This window comes from Pholcus phalangioides, unplaced genomic scaffold (assembly GCF_987345545.1).
Source record: "Pholcus phalangioides strain wild (caught in Gottingen) unplaced genomic scaffold, Ppha-v1.0 ptg000013l_1, whole genome shotgun sequence".
NCBI classification, from domain to species: domain Eukaryota; kingdom Metazoa; phylum Arthropoda; class Arachnida; order Araneae; family Pholcidae; genus Pholcus; species Pholcus phalangioides.
Window position 1 is genome coordinate 23,563,018 of NW_028301606.1, and position 26,330 is coordinate 23,589,347.

At 33.5% G+C, this 26,330-nt stretch overlaps 1 protein-coding gene across 1 annotated transcript; it reads right to left on the reverse strand.

Moving 5' to 3' along the window:
- Nucleotides 1–1,269: 1,269 nt before the first annotated feature.
- On the reverse strand, nt 1,270–25,731 carry Pat1 (Protein interacting with APP tail-1). Its single transcript, XM_089240933.1, has 14 exons — nt 25,491–25,731; nt 17,370–17,458; nt 15,313–15,461; nt 11,862–11,988; nt 11,527–11,695; nt 10,515–10,571; nt 8,657–8,689; nt 7,839–7,906; nt 7,592–7,697; nt 6,293–6,417; nt 6,048–6,133; nt 5,214–5,404; nt 2,368–2,533; nt 1,270–1,734 (listed from the first exon to the last, which is right to left on the reverse strand). The coding sequence occupies exons 1-14, from the start codon at nt 25,653–25,655 to the stop codon at nt 1,496–1,498; spliced, it is 1,770 nt and encodes a 589-aa protein (XP_089097059.1). The 5' UTR covers nt 25,656–25,731; the 3' UTR covers nt 1,270–1,495.
- Between the last annotated feature and the right edge of the window lie 599 nt (nt 25,732–26,330).

A 26,330-nucleotide genomic window follows, 5' to 3' on the forward strand; every position in this document is an offset into this window, starting at 1 on the left:
AGGTGCTAAGGGCCGTTCAAGTATTATGTCAGCAAATTTTCAGCCATTTTTGACCTCCTCGTCAGCAAAATTTCATCAGCATTGCCCCCTACCTCCTAACACATATTGGTGGGATCAGAAATGTACATGGGAGGGGGGTTGCATGGGGAGCTCGTGCGCCTCCCCAGATGAAAGCTTTTTTAATGTAAAGAACATTTTTAAAAAAATTAAAATTTCGAAAGAAAATTCCTTTATATGTTATTATAATCAATTTCTGTTAATTCCAATGCTATTTGAAGGGTAAACTTCTCTTTAAGAAATTCATTGCGACCCACCCTTTTAGCCATAAATCCTTCCCACACATACCAAATATGGCCTTGAAGGTTATCTGATGTAGTTTGCCCCCTCAAACCCAATTTTGTAAAAATGAACTAACTGGCACATTCAAAGATCACTTAAGTAATCCGCAACATATTATCGTGTTATAACGGACATATTTCCTAAGCACTTGAAGGATCTGTGAAACATTTCGAGATCACTGAAGTGGTTCTGTAAGGGATTTATCATTAGGGAGAATGTTAGTTCAGGTGCCCACAAACTAGCGAAAGATTTTTCTTGTTTTTGGCGCACCAAGTAAGATGCCATTAAAAATATTTCAGATTTTCATAAAGGGTTTTTTGGTTGATGACGTAATCATCCAAACCACCTCCCCAATGTAGTCACCCTGATTAAAAATTTTATTTCATGTGTTAGGGGCCGTTCAAGTATTACGTAAGCAAATTTTTAGCCATTTTTGATCCCCCCCCCCCCCTTGTCATCAAGTCAGCAAATTGGAAACCCCCTCCCCCATTGATGATGGGCATACTTGAATGACCTCTAAGGAAATTCTTTACCCTCTTCATTAGTTAAACCATTACAATAATTTTTTAGGAGCGACTCCTTGCATTATGAGTGTGTGAGCATATTTCTAAAGCAAATAAAACCAAGAATGCCCCACCACTGAAAAAACATAAAATAAGAATGAGGTTGTTTCGGGAAAATTAACGCATGAACATTTTCCATTCTAACACGTGGATATAAAACATCAAAAAATTTAATCATCTTCAAAATAAGCATTTAAATTTTTTTTTTAAGATAGCCAGCTCCAGGCTCACTTATTTTTTATGTTTTGATATGTTTCTACCACTAGTCCAGAGGGTTGATATCAGGAAAGTATACTGGAAAAAAAATTTTTGGAACAAGGTTTCAATCTCAAAGAATTAAGTTAGCATAAACAGAGTAATCAGTCAATTTCAGCTTTGATAGTTTATTGCTCTGCTAAAAATGCAGGGAAAAAAACTAATTTACACAATGAGTCGAAACTACGCGAAGCCTCAAATTTTAAAAAGTTCTCACGCACACATATGCTATTTAAAGTAAAGATCTGGAAAGCAACACTCACATATACAATTTTTAAATCATTCACACTCAAGCATACACATCATACATACTTAGCATTCACAAATGATAACAATGACTATTTCTCCGTTTCGCATAAGAGACTGAGGGAATATATTTGATCGAGGTCTATAGATTCTGTTTGAATTGGAAAGCAGTCTTGTTCATTTTCAAGTCCGTCTCTTAAGCTTTTCCAGTTATGAAGTAATCCTAGATATTTAGATGCCTTTTCTTCATCACCAACACTTGTATAGACTCTTAACAATCCACGATAATCAAATTCCAGACCACTGTAAGCCTCGCCAAAGACACTAATTCCTATTTAAAAACAAAAATTCAATTATAAAAAAAAATTCTATACAGCTGTGAGCACTAAGTAGTAAAAAATTAAAGTTTTAATGGGCAAATCACCATCATTGAACTTTTTTTTTCCAATACAGCAATCAATAATGTACACCATTTTTTCAAAACGATAATTCAATACTATGAAACCAGAGTGAAGCATCACACTAGAATAACATGAGAATTTTATTTCAAGGTCTGTCTTAAACCATCAAGGCTCTAAATCTGCTACTCACTTCTTCACGCATATGTTAAGTTTATTTCACTGCTGATGGTATTGACATTCATGAAAAATGAAACGCTTTAATATGAGTACAATATTGACTTTGGCGATGAAAAGAGTGAAATAGTCAATCACAGATTATTGTAAAATTTCGAGCAAAGCAACTATTGGCATGAACAGAGTATTCCCTGCTCTGTAATAAGGACCAATAAAAATTTTGAAAAATTCTGGTTGTGAATGGGTAAAATGGAAACAATTACTATTCCTTTTTGCAAAGGCTACACAAAGAATCACCCAAGTGCAAAGCTACGGTGACGTAAAATTACAAATTATTCATTTGTAAGAAAAATGTATCAAAAATATTTTACAGGAAAACCATAGGTCACCTATTCTTATTGCCCGCAAATGAAGTTCCTCTGCTTTCTTGAACATCATCATGTCATAATTGTACAGCGATGCAAGATGTCCAATGGAAAGTGCGATTTCATAGTCATTTGGTCCCAAAATATCTTCTTTAATTTTGATGGCTTTTATATGCATTTCACATGCTTCCTAAAATCAAACGAAAGAATTTCAGAAATTATTGGGGAGGGAATGAGTAACTGCATAAAAAAATATATCTTGGCTTTTTTTTGAAAATATTTATCTAATTTTACTTCTGATTTAAAATGTTCACATAGCTAATCATGTTTTTACACAATTCCACAGGGCTGAAACTATAATGCTTTGAAACAAAATATATGCTTTGTAATATCTTCTGTGACTGTGATATAAAAATATTTCATACAACTTTCAGCGCTGAACCTACATTTTTTTTTAAAAATGGTATATGTTGAAGTTTTAGGTAACACGATTCTTGGAGATTGTCTGGTTGCAGACTGACTTCAGGTTTGGGTTCAATTGAATAGTTCTTAGCACAAAACCCAATTGGAGTATGAATGTTTTCATCTAGCTGTTGGAGAAGTTGGCTTTAACCCTTTATTTGGCAGTGTTGCTCTCAAATAATATGAGATTTTTATATTTTCCAAATAAAGGCATTATATATTTGAGCTAGTTTAGGCAAGCAACTCCCATAAGGGACGTTGCAGCTCCTAAACATTCAATTTTAAACTATTTATGAAGTTTCTATGATAACCAGCAGAGTGGCTCAAAGGTACACGTCTCTTATTTCTTGACAAGCCAAGCAAGAGCGATTTTTGACCTTTGAATTTTGGAGGGAAATACCATGTGTGAAGGAGACATATTGATGCGCATTCTTTAACAATGATAAAAAAGTAAGTTGGCAAACAATAAATGTCATTTTCAGAGCCACAACTAGATTCTTGGTCAGCCGTGACAAGCATGCATTTTTTCGTCCCATTATAATGTCGAAGGAGAGGTTAAATGTTGAAATTTGCACGCTCTCTGGTACAGCGACCGGGGCACCAGACCTACATGCCTGCTCCCCCCCCCCCCAGTTGTGGCCTTGGACATTCTTATATTATTCAAATCTATGTGTTTAAATCATATATATATAAATACTATGTGTCCCCTGAAGTGCAACATCCCATATTTTTTTAATACTGACAATATAAAACTTTTTCTTATCATGCAATAGCATTCAGGATACCTCATTTACTTTTAATATAACCCCCCTCAAAACTTTTCTCATCTGGATATTTCAAGACTTGCTGATTAAAGGGTTGAATAAATGGTTTTGGTCTAATTCCACATTATTACATTCTCTTAGCTGCTCATGCCTATTAATTTTGACACTATAGCAAAGATTCAACTGTATGTTCTGATTTAACAGAAAGAATGGGGGGAGGGGGAACCTTCTTAAAAAAATCAAACAAATGAAATAGTAAATACAGGGTAATTAGAATTCATCATGTATTTGATTGCACAAATTAAAATACAATAATTATAATAATCCTGAATTTAAGCTGACTCATTTGAAAAAAAACCCAGAAATTTATTGCATTTGACTTCAATGTACATGTAATTTAAGCCCTTTCAGCTGCAAATAGATTTAAGGCCTCCTCACACTGGGATAAAAAATTTGGCAACTGATAGGAGACACCGTTTCCAGTGGATCAACACATACATTTCTACAGAATTCCTCACATGAGGATATTGCTATATTGGCAACAAAATATCTTATGCAATGGAGTCACTTGGTGACTTGCATGCTAGTTGAATGCCAACATTCGTTCCGCAACTGTCTAGAATTCCTTCATATTTTCACAGGTTAGCTTGTTCGATGCAGTGATCACGTGTTGGGTTTAAGGTATTTTTAAAAGAAATTCTCCCTGATGTGCAGGCCTCTATTATCTCACCTCCACTGGAATTCATGTAAATATGTAACATACACATGTGCGTGTGGAAGGATGTACGGAAACTCCATTTCTCTTTCAAGATAAACACATATTTTTTCTCTCGGTATGGTGCAAAAATGTGGTTTACTGTTATTGAAATAGAGCTCCTTCTTTTATTGACCTACCACTCGCTAATAGGTATTTACTATTTACAATGTGTGTGTGTGAATGAATGACTTACTTTACAGATTATTAACAGTCACTCATCAAGACTGACAGGTAATCAATTACTAATTCTTGGTCTCTTCTAATTCTGTAGAAGCAAAGTGCTGTTGGCCGTAACGAATAATTATTGTACGTCAAAAAATAGATGTATCCCACAAGGGTGGGCTGACAGAGTTCAAACCCTGAGGCCCCGGGATAATTACTATCATTTTTTTCATGCTTATAAATTCACTATAGAAGGGCCTGTGAAAAGTCTGGTTTGAGGGTCTGCTAAAGATTTCAGCCTAGAGGCCCTGCTCAAGAATGTGGGGGCCATGGATGTACCTTTATATATTTGTCTCTATTTATCTTCTTTTTATGGAAATAACAGTGTAGGATGATAATTATTTATAATTATGATAAAATATCAACTTCATCACTGTTGGAATTGCTAAATTTTTTTTCCTACCCCGGTTCATAATGTATAGGGAGATAAGCAGGTGAACTAAACACTGCGTCATTTTCGTTCATTTTCCGGGCTTTGCGATTTCTTTAGTAGAGCTGTGTGAAGGAGAACGAACAACTCGTTCAAGTCAACTCAACTTTCAAGTTGAGGCAACTTGAGTTCGATTTTAGTTTCCCCCATGTGAGAAGGCCCTTATTCACATAAATAATATAAAATGACAGCAATGATTAATATATTTGAAGAATAGTTTGATTGATGTTCTTACATCAAAGCGCCTCATTGATTGGTATAGTCGACCTAAATTGCCATAATGCTTAGCAGTCTGCAAATTATTTTCACCAAAAGTTTTTTGTGATAGTTTAAGAGCTGCGACGTGAAGTTCCTGTGCTTCTAGCAGTAATCTTTTTTCGGCAACTTTGTCCATGTTATCAACAGCAATTTCCTCCAATACTAATGCTGTAATAGAAACCAATTTTTATGCTCTGTTAAAATCTCACGCACACACACCCTACGCAATGCAAATAATTTATTGCAAATACATATATAATTTATTAATAGATAATTTCATCAGGGCCATCTTAATAGGTTAGTGAACCCTGGAAAAAATAGTAAAAATGAGACATCAATCCAGGACCCCAATTACCAGAAACAGGGCTTGGTGCGAAAAAAATTGCAGAACGCATTCAAAGGACAGTTTCCGTTAATTTGCCATATATATATATATATATATATATATATATATATATATATATATATATGTAATTTAGGATATGATAAATATATTCATTGGAGAATTGCAAACACCTTGTTTTATTATTATAAAAAAAGAGAAAAAAAATCATTACTGCAAAAGTGTGGAGGACCATTTAAACTATGGGAGGGGGGCTGCAACCTGCTACACATACTTAAGGGTGGCTTTGCATCTATCAGAGTGCCCAAATTTACGTTAATCTCAGTGTGCTATAATAGAAACCACCTGGGAGCATTTACATAAAAACAGCACAAATGTTCATGGAAGATTTAGACAAAACTGATAAATACATTCTCAATGTGTTATGAAATTAAAATAGCTCTCTTCAGCGGTGTCAAAATACCTTACCTTTAACCCTTTTTGACGATGCAATAAGCAAATGATTTTCAGGCAGAAGAGTGTGCATAATTGCTAGAGCTTTTTCTGTATGCTCCCTGAAATTTAATCAAGAGAACTTCAAATATCAAAAACTAACATGATAGATATGATAAAACTCAACGGCAGACCTAATTAAATGTGGAAGCTGAAAAAAATTTCATTTAAACATTACACAGGCTTAATGTTATAAAGAAAATATCTTAAGATATATTTACCGGGCATCTTTGAATGATCCTGAACTGTACTCATGAATATATAACGCATAAGCCAGATCTTCATGTGAAATTGCTACAAGAAGGTTCTGGCCTCCTATAATGCATTGTCTGTTTTCTAGAGCCATCTGGAAGAAACAAAAGCGAATAATCATAAACTCACCAGAAATACAAAAGTTTTGGTGAAATATTTTGTAGCACAAAAAAAGTAGATGAAATTTTTTTCTTCAAATAAATTAATAATTGAATCAATAACTTTGCCTGAGACTAGCGAAGAAAGCAAAGACAACAGATTACTGACAAATAAAAGATTTGAATCACTGGCATGTTTTAGATACTTGTTATACTGCAGACACTCATTCTGACCATGTTTTTCATTGGGTACAGAATCATTTTCTTTTGCCTTTAAAATGGCACCCATGAGTGCCAAAACATATATGTCAGTGTTTTAAATTTATTATTTGTATAAGTAATGTGTTCTTTTCTTTCTCCACAAATATTTGGTTATAATACCATTGTTTCCAGTTTTTTAATGCCATGTGGGCAAAACAGTTGTATTTTTTGTATTCTGAAACTAGACAGAAAAAATGCATTCAGTCCAAAATGCATTTAATTATCTCTCATCAACTCTCTCCCACCCACCCAGCAAGAAATAGATTTGCAGAGGTACCAATTCCCAGACGAAAAATCTGTAGTTTATCACATGATAAAATATTTTATACCAAAGAAAACATGTCATCAAAGGGGAAAACTGGGGATTTAACTTTTGCTTATTTTTGGCATCGTATTTGGTGACAAATACAGATTTTCTGTACTTGAAATCCTATGGGCATCTTTTTTCAGTTAACTTGTTGTGCATTTTGCCTGTTGTGATATTTCTGAGGAATTTTTCATTCAAGCAAAGCACAATTTGAGGATGTTGATAGATCTTTCTATAAAGATACAAAAAATGGGGAGAATCTGGTTTCCGACTGGGAGATTTTAGTAAGGCTGAAGAACTGGATGCATTGGCACCATGGATTTGGAGATGGAGGTATTAACATTATGAATGAAAGAAATGGTACATGTGTCTTACTATTTTCTATCTTTAGGTTCCACCCATCTACCCCACTCCTATGCCGGTGAAAGAATTGAGGGAAGAAATGGTACAAATTCCCAAATGCAGGATGTATAACAATTTTTTTTGGAATCTCAGTGGCATTATTCTCTTCTGCGGACAATACAACAGTGCAGGTTATATACACACGGAGGGAAAAAGTTGTATCATAACATTAAGTTCTTCAAAGCTTTTTTGAAAATTACTTGATAGACTTTGATGCACTGGGAAATTGAATCAACATTGAGCAGGTAAAATCCATAATCAACTAAAGTGTCTGCCATAACTGGATGCCGGTGACCAAAGTATTCTCTGCAAGAAACCAATTAACTGATGAGTTGATAAAAAATTATGAAAGATCATAAATGCTAATATATAATCATTAGGAATATCAACTTATAATTATGTGGGGAAACAGCACTTAATCTTAAATATTAAATACAGAATTATTACCTCGCACGGTGTAAAGCTTGTTTTATTAACATTTCTGCTCGTTTGAATTGTCTTTTGACAACACATGCCTAAAAATGAGAAATAAGAAAAATGAGAAGCTATACATGAAAGGTTTTTTCATCACTATGCAAAACTACTATTTTGGCTTTGATTTACATTGATGATTTGACCTTTTTGTTCTTGGATTTCTTATCTTCAGCACAATAAAATAACAAGATGTAATGCACCATATGTTGTAAAATAGTTGGAATGTTACATATTTGTAGATATAAAAGAGATGGAGAAATAGAAAGAGTAGCAATATATTCTTGAAATGAAGACAAATTCCTGTGTGAATTATGTTTTGGCAAATCATACTCCTTACATTGCTTGTTTCACTGAAAAAAAAGGTAAAAAAATATGTGCATAGTACCTGTTTTGATTGCAATGTGACTGCACTAGTTTATTTCATCAGCTGCAGTAACAAGCCTTTAAGGAACGTTCATCTCAATGTTTAATAAATGTTTGGAAGGTACTTATTCGATCAGATCCTTTTTTGTGGTCAGACTAAAACAATTTCTTCTACATTTATAACATCAAATATACATTTTTTTAAAACATTTTGTGCAAAAGTGTGTTTACTATTTTAGACTGATGTGCCTGATATGCTTGGGGGTTCCATAATAACATGATCGCACAAGGTTTAAAAAAAAATCCTCACCTTAACACAAATATTACTGTAGCTAAATGAAAAATTGCACATAGTTGAACAAATATAACCAGTTCAACCTCCCTTAAAATAAATGAAGAGGTGTATTTTTAAGAAAACGATAACATACCTTGGAGGCTTGAGCTAACACTGTTACGATCGCCTAAAACAGAAAAAAAGAATATAATCAAAATAAAATAAATAATAAAAATATGTTAGGTGAATTACATGAAGGCAACCTTGGCATTGATCTTTCATATTGTACTTGATTTGTTTTATTCCACAATTTATTTGCACTGAATTGGTTCCTTGGTATACAGTGAAATTGTATTCATACCTTCGTCTCAAAACTGACAGGACTGAAAAAAATTTCCAAGAGATTTTTTGAGAAACAGTTTGTTTTTTTGCATAAGAAAGAAAAAGCATGCCAAAATGGTGAAAATTTTGATTGATAAGAACCAAAATATTGTAATATATTTTACTACATACTGATAAAATTATTCGTTAAGTTACACAATAAATGTTCAATTAACCTATATTCAAATACACTAAAATGCATTCAGATTTTTTTCGTTGACTTCAAATTTTATTTAAAATAATCTGTCAGACCTTAGATTAATGCTTTTTTTTTCTCTTTTAGCCTTCATAATGTCATCTATACTAACAAGCGATGCAAATATATATTGGCCCTATCTTCTCAATTTGTTCAAGAAAATGAATTTTTACAGGATTTATTTCTACCATTTCTACTAAATCAGAATTGAAATTTCTAGATTCAAATGTTTTTATACTGATGCCCCCATGTTCTGAAATTTCATATTCAGCATTGTTCTAAAAATCGCTGAAATTTGAGTGAACCACCAGATCTGATCCTTCATCACCGAGGTGACTCTGGTTTCACACCCATCTTTCTGGAAGCAATGTTGAATTGTCCGTTGGCTGACTTTTGTCATGCTGAACAAGCCATTCACATGGCATTCACGCCCCCCCTCCCCCACAGAATCCACCTATGATTGGCAAGATCTATCAGTTTCTTTCAAACCCAGAAAAAATGTCAGATTCATGCAGAAGAAAAAGAATTTCAATGTTTCCTTTTCACTGTCACAACGGCTTAGCCTTCCAGATAGTTTTCTGAAAATTACTTAAAGACAGAGCAATAAAAATGCATCGAGTTAGTACCATAAATGCAAGAATTTTTTTCTTCTTTGAGACAGAATTTTTAGTGGAATAGAGTTTGAGAAAGAGAGGTTTGATTTTACACAATACTCTGCATAATTCAATTACTTTTGTACAGAATATTTTGGTCTTGCTATATGCTGGCACAGCTATTTAGCTCTTCTAATTAGCAAAGATAATTATAATAATCAGGATTAAGCATTGACCAGAATATTAGATACATTTCTATTCTATAATATGTATATAAAATAAAATTTTGCTTTGCTTGTGAGACAATGGGTTTCAATGAAAATTAATATAAATTATCCCTAGCTCAAGAAATAAGAGGAGGGTGGTGAATAAGAATATTGCTACCTTCTACATCAGGAACTATATCAGGCTACTTCTAGATCAGGAGTGGCCAACATATTCCACTGTTCACATTTTTCAAATTTAATTAAAACTTTTCTGGAAATTTTGATATTTTCCTCAGATATGGAACATTCCTGTACATACAGGAAGTCTGATGACTCAAAATAAAGCAATAATTAAAAATGAGTGGTAAAAATGAGTGATTTCGGGATGGTATTTTCATAGAAAAGGTTGGTTCAACATAAAAATAGGATTTTACATCTCAATCATTTGAACGTTCTTCCAAAATGCAATAAAGAATGATGCATCTCAACACTTTCTTCGGCATGGAACAATAAGAAAATAGGATTCAAAAAATAACAAGAACTTTTTCATAAGTTCTTATATTTTTCTTCTTTTCCTCTTTCTTTAAATCTATTTTGAATTTATTTTTTAAATTCTAATGGAAAAGAGTTACTCACCCTCAGGCATTTGCATGTAGCCAATTGTTTCAAAGCTTTATCACTCCATTCATATGCCTAAGAATAAGTTGATACTAGAAATATTATATGACACAAGACAGAAAAAAAAATTTCTGACCCATGTTTCAAAATGTCATGATAAACAAACCAAAAAAAAAGAAAATTTGTCATTTTTAAATTTTTCTAAACAATAATCTCAATTTTTCCCCTATCAATGGAACTGACAAATGCCATGAATGTGATGACAATTTGAATAACAAGAACAGAAAACTTATCACTATTACATATTTAATAATTTTATATCTCATTTGTTTATACTTTCTGTAAACACAATATCTATCTTAAACACCATATTCATTTAGAAAAAACAGTAATTGAAGACCAGAAATGGTAAACGTAGTAAGTACGAAAATAAAACTTTTTTTATTGTGTCAAAACATCCGTGATTTTATAACACAGTAAATACCAAGGATTTCTACCTGGGAAACGATGTGAGTGTCCAACTCACTCTAAGTAGTTGAAACACGCATTAGAAGATTCCACTTAATGTGTTGGTCTATGGTGCCTGAAACTTATTTTTCTCGCCTGTAAAATTTGACACTTACTGCATGGATCATTTCCGGTCTTCAGTTTTCCTGAGTGGCAGTTATAATAATGTTTAAACAATCATATTTCAATTTAAAAAATATGAAAAAGCTGAACATTTTGTAAAGCAGCTGGGCTATACAAGTAATTGAAAGTCAGTGAATTTAATGCTTGCATATCTGTCCCGTCACCGTCAATATCTAATAGCATTGAATTATAATAATGCAAATTAAAATGTTATTTTACTGGTTACACATGACCAAATACTGAAATTTAATGGAAAAGTCAGTCAGTCAGTCTCTCTCTCTCTCTCTCTCACACACACACAAAGTCAAGTCAAACAGAAAAATTTTACTTCAAACTCTATGATAAAGATTCTTATTAAGTTTCTGAGTGTCAAGAATAACACATAATATCTATTGCTCACTTGATTATAATCACTCTTGTGAAAGAATAAGGAAGAAAATGCTCGAAACAAATTGGATAAGTTCTCCTTTGAATCAACTGCTTGTAGTCTTTCTACCACCTCTTTAGCCTCGTTGTAAGTTTGGTCAGCCTCACGAAATTTGCAATAAGATGTTTGTGCATGTAATAAGCTAAAAAAATAAATATAAACAATATAGGCCCTATTGCCTTTCATTCTTTTACTTTTCATAAAAATTTAAACTGATCCCCTATCAAGACACAGTATGCATATAATAAACAATGAAAACTGTCTCAGCTATCAAAATTAAAAATAAAATAAGAAAAGCTTTCACTTGCTTTGCATAGCATCTCAAGGAAAGTGGTGACCAGCATTCAAATGGTCCCATAGTCTTACACAGTTCTAAACATGCCAAAGATGTTTTCTCACTCTCTACAAACCATCCAGCGTCACTTAAGAATTCACCTAAATTTATAAAAAATAAATATTTTGATTTTATAACACATCAAACAAAAGTTTACGATTTCAAAGAGAAAGATCAAAAAATATTTGGCTACAAAAAGCTAGAGCAAATGGTGAAAATCTCACAGCTGATAAACTGAACTCAAACTTTCAGGATACTAGAATATATGTTAATGAACACCTTTCACCGGAAAACAAAAAATTGTTCTATATGATGAGACAAACAAAAGACAGACTTGATTACAGATATGCTTGGGTGAAGGAAGGCAAACTGTTCCTTCGGAAAGATGAAACTTCTAAAATAATAAGAATAATTACTGAAGACCAACTACAAAAGCTTGAGTCAAATGCTGATGCCCACAGAAATTGAAGACTGAGAGCTCAACACAGACCCCATATCTGTTAGAGGAACTTCATGAAGTAAGAAAATTTCTCAGTACACCCAAGGCAGAAAATAAATCATTGACATTTTTAATTTTGAACATTCAAAGCTTAAGAAATAATTTTGACAATTTTTTAGTATTCCATAGAACTCTGAACAAATCAACTGATGTGATATGTTTAACTGAAATTTGGATTGAAAATGATGAAAAATTTAATTATGAAATCATAAATTATGAGGTATAAATGAATATTATTCACATATCAATTGTAGAACATACAATAGATCAGGAGGTGTACTAATCTATATAAGAAATGATATTGTATCAATACAAAAAAGGAGCAAATTTAAATTCCGCTGAAGATTTACACATAAACTTTCCTAATTATAATATAAATATTTTACTGTTATATTGGTCTCATTCATAAGGTATTACCCAATTTAACGAAGAACTATATCTAAAAAAATTACAGACCAATCTATTAATAGTTGGAGACATTAATATTGATTTATATACCAGAAATATTACAACATCTCAGTATCTTGATATATTGGCAACAAATGGATTACTTCCGTTACATGAAAAAATCACAAGAGAAACAAGCACTACACAGACATGTATTGATCATGTTTTTTATAGATCAAAACAAAGCACTGCACAGGAATTTAGTCTTCAAAACCAAGATTACTGATCACTATCCAGTATTGGGATTCATAGACTTCTTGCAAAAACAAACCAACAGTATTGGTGAGGAAAGTGAACACGAAAATGATTAATTATAAAAAATTTGAAGCTTTTATCTCAACATTGAATCTCGAGAACATTGTAGAAGATGAAAGCGACGAAAACAAATATAAACACTTAATGAATATCTTAACACTGAACTCAAACTTATGGACTGACACTGTGAAACAAAAACCAAAAAAGAATTTAAAAAAACTGGATTAATGAAGAAATATTAAAAAAAATAAATTATAAAGAAAAACTCTATAGAAAATACTAAAAAAAATCCTGTTATAATCTCGTACAAATTAGAGTATATATACAAAGAATATGCAACAAATTTAAAAAAATACATTAAAAAAATTAAGCAGGAGTATATTAAAGATAACTTTAAAAAAACTGGGAAAAACAAACGACTACAATGGAAATACATTAATGAAAATATATTAAACAAAAACATTGGACATAAGACACTGCCAGAATGTCAGGATCCTATGGACTTGGCCAACAACTTCAATGATGACTTCATTACTAGGAATTTAGACACCAATGAACAAAATAATTTTTGCATGAACTGTATGAAACAAAATAATATATCAACCAGTTCGACCAACTCTGTATTGTACTGAGATAGATCAAGAACTAAAACAAGTAATAAGAGACCTAAAGGAAAATAAAGCAAGTGGCTATGATGGACTAACCCCTAAAATGATGAAAATAATTTCAAAATACCACCTAAATACATTAAAAAAATGAATCTCTAATTTGATCATTCTACTTTAAATGGTATCTTTTATCATGAATTAAAATACTTTCTCGTCCATCCTATATATAAAGCAGGAGATAGAAATGATTTGATAAATTACAGACCGATAAGTATACTTCCAGTTTTTCAAAAATAATTGAAAAATGTGTTAAAAACAACTTCTGAATTTCTTAAATAGACAAAATTTCTTCTCTTCTAATCAATATGGATTCCAAAAAAATAAAAACACAGAAATGGCAATATTAGATCTAAGTAACTATCTAAACAATGGCTTCAATAATAATATGTATTCCATAACTGTGTTCCTATATTTAAAAAGAGCATTTGACTTCGTTGATCTGGAAATATTAACAAGTAAACTATTCTCAATAAGAGTCATAGGAAACATGCTTAAATGGTCTGAGTCATACTTTAATAAAAGACAACAAGCAGTTGTGATTCAGAAAGAAATTGGTTTCTTTCGAGAGGTGAAGAAAGGAGTACCTTAAGGATCTGTACTGGGCCCAATACTATTTTTGATATATATATAAATGACAGGGCCTATGCAAGCTGAAATTAAATGGAAAGTTAATAGCCTTTGCTGATGACACAGTGCTTTACGTAGAAGATACAAATACATTAAATTTAATAAAAAAAAGTAGACCTAAAAAATATCAGCATCTGGCTAATGAAACATAAACTAAAACTTAACATACAAAAAACAAAATACATCTATATGAAAACAAGTAACATGAATCTCAATGAAAGCATACACCTAAAAATACATAATCATTGTCGCTGCCAAGATAATGGTGATTGTTATTGCCAAGAAATAGAAAAAGTTCATGAGTACAATTATCTGGGTATAACAATACAACATGACCTAAATGGAACTCGTACTGCAATATTTTAATCAAAAAAAAAATCAGAAAATATGCAATAATCATATCTCTATGATAAAGATTCTTATTAAGTTTCTGAGTGTCAAGAATATCACATAATATCTATTGCTCACCTGATTATCATCACTCATTTAAACGTTTGATTTTTTTCAAATCTTTCATAGGCAGTTTTATTTTTAGACATTATTCATGAAATAAAAATTTATTACATTTGCATAAAACCCAAATTTAGAATAAATTGTATAGGCCTAAATTTATTTATTATTGCTAAAACTTGAAAACATACATTTTTATGCAGATCAGTCAAGTTTCATAAAGGAAGGCTATCGTGGTACAAGATAATTTTCTCCTTGAAATTAATGGTTGGCATCATAAAGACGTTTACATTGCATAACGGGATACTGATCTAGTTAGAAACAAGTCTTCTTATCCAGTATCCAGTGATACAAATTAGACAGTACCTAATGATGTCAATTACCAATGTAGGGAAAAAGTTGAGCAGAAAATGAGCTTGTGTACTAATGATACCTTTTTGTCCCGAGAAACTTGAATTCAAAAAATTAAGTATTAATACTTAGTAGCAATCCAACTTGAACAGCTTTATTTTTGCCTGTTGAACTAGACCTCACTGCTAAGCAATGCAATTTGTATGAATTTGCCAATTCTTTTGCTGTGCCGGAACCATGGTCCATGACAGCTTGGAAACAATGATGCAAGAGGTACCTGAAAATCATAAAGTAAATTTTCCTGATTAGAGTGGATAAGTAGATTTGATGTTTCAGATGAAAAATTTAATGAAAATCCGTATTACGTAGAGCAGCGGTTCTCAACCTTTTATGACTCGTGGAGCCCTTTTCAGTACATAATTTTTATATTGGAGCCCTGTTTGACTCGAGGAGCCCTTTTCAGTACATAATTTTTATATTGGAGCCCTGTTTGACTCGAGGAGCCCTTTTCAGTACATAATTTTTATATTGGAGCCCTGTTTGACTCGAGGAGCCCTTTTTATATATAATTTTTATGGTGGAACCCCCTGTAGGCCTCTTTTTTTTCATTTATCTATCAAATTTACTTACTTATTTTATTTTTCTTAAGTCCTCGCGGAGCCTCTGGGAGTCCCAAGGGCCCCGCGGAGCACCGGTTGAGAACCGCTGACGTAGAGTATTGTGTAAAATCAAACCTCTCTTTCTCAAACTCTATTCCGCTAAAAATTCTATCTCAAAGAAGAAAAAAATTCTTGCATTTATGGTACTAACTCAATGCATTTTTATTGCTCTGTCTTTAATTAATTTTCAGAAAACTATCTTGAAGGCTAAGCCGCTATGACAGTGAAAAGGAAACATTGAAATTCCTTTTCTTCTGCATGAATCTGACATTTTTTCTGGGTTTGAAAGAAACTGATGGATCTTGCCAATCATAGGTGGATTCTCTGGGGGGGGGGGGGGGTGAATGCCATGTCGATGACCTGTTCAGCACATTTAAATCTAGAAATTTCTATTGATTTAGTAGAAATGGACAACTGGTTCACTACAAACTTGCAGCACCTCAACTAATAGCTAAATTATATTGCTGAATATATGGCCGACTCGAGTGATAAAAATACAGCACAAGATGATTCACAGGAACTACGAAAAATAACAGTGAAAAATATGGAATGAGAAAACATAATCAATTTATAATATGTGGCTTCACTTGAGAAAACTGTTCACATCTCTTAAAGTACATTATATTGCAGTAGACAGGGCCGCAACTAGATGCTTGGTCACCCGGGGCAAGCTTACATTTTGACACCCCCTTGTAATGTTGAAGGAGAGGTTTCGGAATTAAATTTGCGCCCCCTCTGGCCCAGCACCCGGGGCACGAGACCCGCCTGCTCCCCCTAGTTGCAACCCTGGCCGGGCACTCAGACTCGACATAATTTTTTTTTTTTTAAATCAATTATTCCTCCCCCCAAGGCAGGTTCTGCATCGCCCCTGAGCAGAATATAATTCCATCTCAGTCTTTCCATGTGGAATAGAGAAATCACATCTACATAATGTTCACAAAACATAAGTGTTTCAGAAACACTTATGTTTTATGGATGCTATCAGTGATTGATAATCTTGGTTATATGAACTCTTAAAAACTTTATATTTAGCTTTATATAGCTTAAAGTTTTATATATTTTTTTCTGGAGACATATTTAATTGGAGGAAACAATTTAAAAACTTCAAAATACAAAGCTGCTGATGAAAAAACTTGTGTTTAACTGCACGGCTGTTAATGGAATACAATAATGATTATACAGGAATTTCGGCAACCAAGGTCATGCCCTTGATAAATGATTGCCGATAACACTACGCAAACAGTCACGTCTTTACTTGCTTAAATACGGTCAAAAAGATTTTTTTTACAACTGTGCTCGATGGAAATGGCTACAGCTGTCCTCTACGGGTATTTTCTCTAATTACGACGGCAGTCATTAACATCACGACAATCTGAAAGCTTGCATAAAATCTAATTTTCTGCCAAAATATGGAGAGATTTTTTACAAATCCGAAGAGAAAGAGGAAGGATGAAAAATCTGGAGTTTCCCGCCTAAATCCGAAGAGTTGGCAGATCTGCATATGATATCAAAGAGTTTCTTATTACCTTTTGTTAGACACTTTCAAGAGGCGAAAGAAAATGTCCAGATTAGATATTTCACATCCGAGCTGACACAAACGTCCTTCCTTGTACAACTGAAAAGAAAAAAATGTATGATATTCAAACATCAAAATAAACTTTCAAACATATAAACACAAATATTTTAAAAAAAATATGTAATTAAAAAAAATTCGTGAACAAATAGTACAAACTGAAATTTGGAGCAAAATAAGAGCCCAAATTTTTTTTTTTGATTTCCAAATGTCTTTGGAAAAATATATCTCTGCTAAAAAATGTGTACCCCACAGATATGAATGTAGCATTTGAAAACAGTCATATTCAATGTATTTTCCATGAATTCATTAAAAAATTAAAGTTAGTTATTCACCAGCTAACCACCTAGCACTGAGACAAACTCATTTGTAGAATACTGCAGAGTGTAACAAGAGCTCTAGGAGTTGTGCAGGATTGGATTATTAAAGGTTTCTTGTTATCTGAGGTCAGGGTTGTCAAATTTTCCCCCCGTGCTGGGTTTTTAACCTAAAAAACCTGGAGTTTTTTGGGGGAAATGGGGTTTTTTTTGGGAATATTGTTTGTTTTTGAAAAAATGTTTTGCTTTCAGGTTAAAATTTTAGTCTGAGCTTAGTTTATGTATTCTAAAAATTGCTGCATAGTGCAGTGTTTTTAGAATATGTATATTTTGAAATATTTTTAAATGATTTTTTAAGGAACAAAAATGCGATAACAAATAATTTCTTGGAATCACAAACACACTTTTTTATAATTGTAAGCTGCTACCTTTTTTATGTAAGCATTTAGGTACGAGATTCATACATTAAAATATGTTACAAGAAATTGCAAACAGAAAATTTAACCATGAACCTTAGTTTAACAAATATACCTGATATATGTGATAAGCATACACACAGAAATTGCTTATTTGTAATACACAATACACACACACACAACAAATCCTTGTATAAATAAATTGGTTTACTTCTTCACAGATGCTTCAATGTATGTAAACTGAATTTTCATTCAAAAAATATTTACATGTTTGCATTACTTTTTTATAAGTTTTATACAGGTACATCAGACTTTCATAACGGAAATATTAAGAGACAAAAATAACAGTATCTCATAACAAAAAGAAAATAGCATTGTGAGATTCTTGAACTGAACATTGGTAATGAACATCTTCAAGTGAAACAGAACAAAAAGTATAGTTTTTCTTACAAAAATAACACCTAACCAGAAAATAAGCCTTAACTTGATTTTTCAAGATGCTCATAATATAAACCCAACCCCGAAAATTTGCTTGTTAAAATCGTCAGCCGATGAAGACATTCTGTAGGTCTGTTGCTATAAATGACGGGTTTTCTTGTATAAAGTGATATTAATATACAATAATGTTATTGACATTTGTGTTTAATGATAATTTAAGTTATTCTGTAGTTCTAAGTTCCCAAAAATGGCTAATTTGGACAAGTGGGAAACACCTCCAGAGTAATGAATCCTCAAAATGACTATCTCCTCCTCCTCTTAACCAGATAATTTTTCAATTATTACGGCTCCTATAAAAATATTTAAGAATTTAATTCAATGAAGCAGGGATATTCTTTAACAGTGAGAAATTCAAGAAAGAGAGAAGAATGAGACTTTATCTCCTGTAAGTTTGTGTTCAATTAAAAAATTCTGGCTACATAGCTAAAGGTTTTATTTTTTACTAGCTATAATACCCTGCGCTGCCGGTATTTCGATTCCCCCCCCCCTGAACTTCAAGTTATCCATCTGTCTGTTTATAAAGGCATAAATTATTATAAATATACTGGCACCATTATAAAGAAGTGACAAACCATTGTAAAGGCAAATGCACGTCTGAAACGCATTGCTAGGGAACCACGGTAAACATTCCAAAAGTGATTATCGAGGTCCAGAAACCATTGTTGCTCGACAGTTTTTCGCCCATTTCGGGCATATGCCCTGCTCTGACGAACTTTTAAAGTAGCCTATCGTTCAAGTCGAGTCCCATTTGGTGTATATGCAAAATTTGAGAATTTGCAAAATTATAGAGAACATATACACACACAGAAAATCAATTTTACATATATAGATGTATCAGGACACTTTTGGATACATTTTCTGTTGGGTTTGAAAAATTTTGAGAAAAAAAATTCAGGTACGATTCTGATTTCTCAGAATTTTCATTATCCAAATTCATTTATTTTACCACAAACTTACCACCATTCGGTATGCTACAGTTCTGCATTACAACTCAAGGTTCAAATACAATTACATAGAAGTTGGTGTGTTTGTGTGTGAACAATTATTCCCTTATAGTATGGTCAATTTTATTGATCAAATACAGTTTAACGTGCACCAAAAATGTATATTTAGACATAATATAAGATGTACACATAAAGGATGTACATTAGGGTGGGTAAAATTATTATTTTTTCAAATCGCTATAGTGCACAAAAGTAGCCGTCTTTAATAAAAAGAAAAATGCCGTAAAATTTTTTTTTTAATCGGTCGACATCTTCTGGTCATGCATCGTACTTGAAGTTTATGAAAATTGACAAAATTGAACATTTTTCTTATTTTTTTTAATATTACTTAAAATTTGATGATCGACTTGCAAAAGTTTGTTATGCTTATTTTATGGTTCAATAATGTAAAATAAATTAATATTTCAATGTCAATCGGTCACGTAATGTGTTTGAAAAACTGGAATTGACCAAATTTTTGCAAGTTTCATTGTACAGCTCTTTGCATGCTTTGTCAGAACAAAATGACCCAGACTTTACCACGTTGAGGCTGCAGATTGAGTTTCACCCACACTCTATCCAATCAACCATCCAAAGTAGGAGTGTGTGTGTAACTTACATTATAGTTACCAAAATTGACTAGGATTTAGTGGTTTACAGTTTCTTTTCCAAGTGTTTACGTTAAAAGTCTAACTTCTGGGAGAGAGAAATTAGACTAATTTTGATAATAGCGTGGATATGGTGTAGCAATCTCTATAGCTTCATCTCCATATACTTTAGTTGAGGATTCTGTAACAAGCCAGGCACATCTCTCAACTGCCTGAGTGGGACTGGAGCACATGTGAATTGCACGTGGGAAGACCACTACAGTGGATCGTGTGTTTACTCCATTTCAACAAACTCCCTTTCCGTCATATTTTTCATCATATAGGTGGTTCACCGACAGGACCAAAATCTTTTTTCTGGGGTGATTGGAGTTTGAAAAGGTCACTGTTGGTGGAGTATGAATCATGAAATTATTTGATTCTAGAAGTAGCCAGAAAGATGCTATAAAGTTTTAAAAGCAAAATAATTTGCCTGTGAATTAAGAACTTTTGAACACTTCATTCTAAGCTTAATTGCATTAGCCTAGCTTAATTGTTATCATTTTGATATATTTTTAATTTTCTCCCTTTTCTTTTTTCCCGATCCCTTGATTAACCGGCTGGACTACAGACTGGAGTTTTTTCGGCACAATTGCACCCTTCTGGGCATTGAGCTTGCATCGCTAATGTGACAGAGCCTGGTTGTGTTCGGTTTGTTCTGTTCAGTTCACAAACTCATGCTACCTAAGATTAACTTCAAAGTTACCAATTACCTTCAGATTATTTACTGGTATATTGGACTGTTGTATCCCCCAATGCTGTGGGAAGTATGTAATGATGATATTATATTCATCAATTCCGACACTAACATCAGAGTCATCAAAAAGTTTCTCTGTCACACTCGGACAGTCCAGATATATGTCAAACTTGTTACAGATGCCTCAACTAAAGTATGTAGACATGAAGCTAGAGATGGGGCTACATCTGATCTACACTATTATCAAGATCAGTTACGCCTGATTTCTCCTAATCGTCAGATTTTGAACGTGTCACAATTTTGGTAAATAGCTTTTAAATATAATGTAAATTACACTCTTCTACTTTGGATGATTAATTGGATAGGGTGTAGGTGGAATTCGACATGCAGCCACCTCTGCATGGTATGTTCTGGGTCATTTTGTTCTGACCAAGCAGGCAAAGAGCTACACAATGAAACTTGCAAAAATTTGGTCATTCCCGTTTTTCGAACACATTGCACGACCAATAAACATTGAAAAATTAATGATGTTTTAATTTATTTTACTTTATTGAACCATAAAATAAGCATAACAAACTTTTGTGTGTCGATCGTTCAATTTTAAGTAATATTAAAAAAAATAAGAAAAATATTAAATTTTGTCAGTTTCCATAAACTTCAAGTGCTATGTGCGACAGGAAGATATCAACCAATTTTAAAATTTTTTATGTTGTTTTTCTTCTTATTAAAAGAGGCAACTTTTCTGCATTATAGCAATTTGAAAACAAAAACTTCATTTTTTTTCAACACACCCTAATGTACATACATGTTTAAGTTACATATTTTGAAGTTGTGAAAAAAAGGAAATTAAAATTTCCTCCCATTTTACCCAAAAATCCCGCCCGGGCTTTAGGTGAGCAATAATTCCCTTATTGTACGGTCAATTTTATTAATCAAATACATACAGTAAAACCTCATTAAGTCATCACTCCGGTTAAGTCGTCATTTTTCTTCAGAATTTTCCAGCTCACAATGTTATTAAACCCTCATTTATTCGTCGCTAATTCCGGTTAAGTCGTCACTATGAAAAAGTTTGAGAAAGAGGAACAGACTATTTTTATGGCTCCCATTAAAAAAATAGCTTGTTAACAGCATTGCCATATGCTTAAAAGTGACCATAAAATCCTATATACCCAAACGGAACAGTTTAAGCAACAAAAGTTACACTGGGGAAGTTCATTTGCCGACTAAGGTTTTTGAAACGTTGGCGACTGTTCAAGCTAGATCTCATTTGTGCCTGGGCTAAGTTGGAGAAACTGGACAAATAGCGAGACACCCAAGCTTTGTCGCACCCAGGGGGGAGGGGGGGGGGGAAGGGCATCTCCAGCAAAACCAAAATTTATTGATATGTCAAAGATTACATATAGTGCAAGGAAATCAAAAATTATGTAAATCCCAGAGCCCCTCCACCAAGTCAAATGTGTTTGAGATTACTTTGTAGATGCATCATGAACTACTGATGAAGAATTCAAACACTAAAATTAAATTTGATGTATATGTGAAATTAATGTGCAATAGAGAGTTCTGTTATGAAGAAAAGCTACCTATTCTAACAGTTGCTCTGTTAGTCTAAATTAAAAATTACTAGTATAAATCAAAGTGTACATTACATTTCACCACAATAATTTAAGTAATAATAATAAAAAAGGTAAAAAATTGCTATTATTTTTTCTTTCGCGATCTATAAATTTTATTAATATTGTTATTTTGATTCATACTTTAATAAATGTCATATTACTTTAAATTTTTATACGATTTTCATAACATTGCACATTAAAACTGACGGAACTCCGCTTAAGCCGTCATAATTTTTCGATAACTTGAGGTGATGACTTATCTAGGTTTTACTGTAGTTTAACATGCACTAAAAATATATATTTAGGCATAATGTAAGATGTACACACAAAGAATGTACATACATGTTTAAATTAGATATTTTGTGATTGTGGGAAAAAGGAAATTCAATTTTTCCCATTTTGCACAAAAAACCCGCCCGGGCTGGGTTTTTTACTACCCTGTCTGCGGTAGGTCCGATTCACATTAGCTCAGATAATTGGAGTCCTAGTGTGCAGGGTAGCAACTAGGAGTGGGGGGGGGATTGTGCAGGCCCGTCATTTGGGGGGGGGGCGGGTCAGGAGGGCTGCTGCCCCCCCTGGATTTTGAAAATACACTAAAAATGGTGTATATATATATATATATGCGTACATTGAGTACATGCTCTTTGTCCCCCCCCCCTCTGGAAAAAGTTGAAATGATGGTCCTGGGATGGCGGGTCTACTGCACTAGGCACTGGACCAGAGGTAGCGCAAATTTCACCCTTTAATCTTTCCTTCATCATTACAAGGGAGTGATAAAATGTGTGATTGCCCTGGCTGACCAAGCATCTAGTTGCGTCTCTGCCAGTGTATCAAAATGTCTCTCAACCATGGCTATTAGCCTAGAAAAGTGGTTCTCAAACTTTTGTCACCAGCGGTTCCCTTGCCCACACAATCCATGGTTCCTCCGCGGCTCCCTAGAATAGTTGAATAGTTTATGTAGCAGATATTTTCACTTATGAAAGAACCATTTCAAAACAAATAGGCACACAAATCAATAACTCTAGCTTGCCACGATGACCCTGGGAATCACGATGCACACTTTGAGAAATACTGGCCTAGAAACTTCTTACTTTAACACACTGGCATTAAAAGCCTATATTCTATTATGAGAAAAAAGGGTGGTGAAAGTCACTGGTGTGCACACTAAATACTCAACATTTCGGAAAATGACAAGCAAAATTTCATAGAGATGCACCGCACAGGATACTTTTCACTGTTTAGATGCATCTAAGTTACATAGGCTTGCTTGCTTTGACCTTTCTTCACGTAATTTCCTTCTTTTTTTTTCTTCCTTTTTGTCCCTTCCCCTTATGGTTTCGACTGCAGTGCCCCATAGCATTCACCATACAAAATTAAAGAGACACAATGTAGGCTCATTTGATGAGTCAATCCTCCCAAATTTGATGTTTGTATTTTTTTTGTTTGTCGTTTCTTGTCTCGTGATGAAATATTTTGCGATAACAAGATCTTTGAATAGGAAATCTCAGCAAACCACCCAAAGACAACGCATATCATGTGCTGCTCTCATGAAAACCTGGCCTGACGAACCCACACACACATATATTTTCAATACTACTACTACTAACTGCACATGCACCACATGCTGCAGAATTTCTAACGAATGGTACATCTCACGATATGTGTATGTGAAGTAAACCTGTGAAGTTTGTTTCTGTGAAATGTTTGTTAATTGCTGCCATCTGTCTTCCAAATTTCAATACTATCTTTCAAACCAAGCAGAACTTCAGTCTGCTGCCATGGGCAATTTATTACAGATAGAGTTGTCTGAAGTGTGAGCATGCATATATTTAACGATATGAGTGCATATCTAGTGTTCTGTATGAATTTTCAGTGCTGCCATCTATATTTCAAATTGAGTAAAATGTAACGATTGAATATCTGTATCATTGTAGGCCTGTTGTTCTCTGTGGTGAGACTTTCTAACTGGGTGATTGGATCACATTGAAGTTGAGAACCATGGAAAACTAACTTCAGCCGATCACCACTGTGCACTGGTGGGGTTCGAACCTGGGTCTTCGTGATGCGCATCATCACTCCACCACCACAGTTGCAGAATTTTAAATACTGCATTGTGAGACCCAGGCGAGCTAGAATAGTGACTTAAATGCTCTATCTTCAAGAATCACTTTAGAGCAAAGTTTTTCAAAATTTTCATTCTACTGCCCCTTTTCTCACAAATTTTTTCCCCCTCCCCAAATCTTAACACATAGGATCCTACACCATACAGCAACTTCTACAGCTGCTCCTGGACCATCCCATTTCCTTCCCAGGGTGGATATCACTCACTTTGGGAAACACCCAGGGCCGGATCTTGAATTCTGCGAACTACGCGGCAGCAGAAGACGCCAACTGAATGGGGGACGATATTTTAGGCCGCCAACTGAAGGGAGAGAGACAATTTTTTTTATCACCAAAATAGCATTTACTCACACTTGAAAAATGACCAGAAACAGCCCTGGAGGCACAAATTGAGCACTTATATTATGTCGCCACCCCACCCCATAACACTGTTTCTAGACAATTGTAAAACTGACCATACAAAATGCCCAATGCCTATATTGGAATCTTGAAACAAAACCAGTTATTTATAGATACCATGTACACATATGAAAACACAGCCATTCAATTCATAAGAAATATATTTTAATTTTTTTCACAAGTTGTATATCAGGCATTTAATCACCATCATGAACTTCTTTGAGACTGGGTAAATTAATGTAAAAGAAGAATGAATTTCTAGGAATGATTTACGAAAAAAAAAAATGATTTCTTTGACATCAAAACTAATTTCTAATATCAAAACAATAATATCCAAGGCCTATGGGAGGGCAAAGGTTGTGTTTACCCACAGGATCACTTACTTTGTAATAGATATCAAACAGGACATTGCCATCGAACACTCGCAATTCCCTCTGATAAGTGGTGTAGTTCGCAGCAACAGCAGCTATGGCCGTGTTATAAAGAGTATCTGGTATCCAGTTCAAAGCTGACGCCATGTTACTGCTGTTGTGTGTGATCGAAGGCATTTAATACATAAACACTAATAACATCATAATCAAAATAAAAGGACGACGCTGGTGGGGGGGGGAATGCGCATGGAGAGAAAGGGGGGGGGGAGGTTGAAAGCAAGACCAAGTATGGTGGCGGGCCAGAGTTGCGGACACTGTAATGACCATATTTTAAAAAGAAAAACAGGTCACTTCATTGATGCATGACTCGCGTTGAATACTTCGTTATTAAAAACTAAAAATGAGCTTTCTTAGCATATTTTACAAAATAAGAATTTTCATTAGAAAGATTAGTTAGCCAAATACCATGGAAAAATATAATTTTGTTTCAGAAAATATGGGTCATATGGTCACGGTATAAAAACCTAAATTTAGTGAAGAGATTAAGATTTTTTGAAGAAATATTAACTCACACTAAAAAAGAACAATAAAAACAAAAAAAGTTAATCTGCAACTTATATGAAAAAGTATGCATCAAATGTCAAAATATTTTGAATTTATTTTTGAGTCACATTTCATGACTATTGAATAATAGTCATCTTTTTCCATGAGTTCTTAGCAAACTGAAATCTCTAGTTAGAAGCTTTGATTTACGGCCGTATGAGCATGCATATATTTAACGATATGAGTGCATATCTAGTGTTCTGTATGAATTTTTAGTGCTGCCATCTATATTTCAAATTGTGTAAAATG

Excerpts from the sequence above, each read along its gene's own strand:
- Pat1 (XM_089240933.1), bottom strand. The coding sequence starts at position 25,655 with ATGCCTTCGATCACACACAACAGCAGTAACATGGCGTCAGCTTTGAAC. Across the intron at positions 6,134-6,292 it reads GGATCATTCAAAGATGCCCG|GGAGCATACAGAAAAAGCTC; the intron begins GTAAATATATCT and ends ATTAAATTTCAG. Across the intron at positions 1,735-2,367 it reads TTTGCGGGCAATAAGAATAG|GAATTAGTGTCTTTGGCGAG; the intron begins GTGACCTATGGT and ends GTTTTTAAATAG.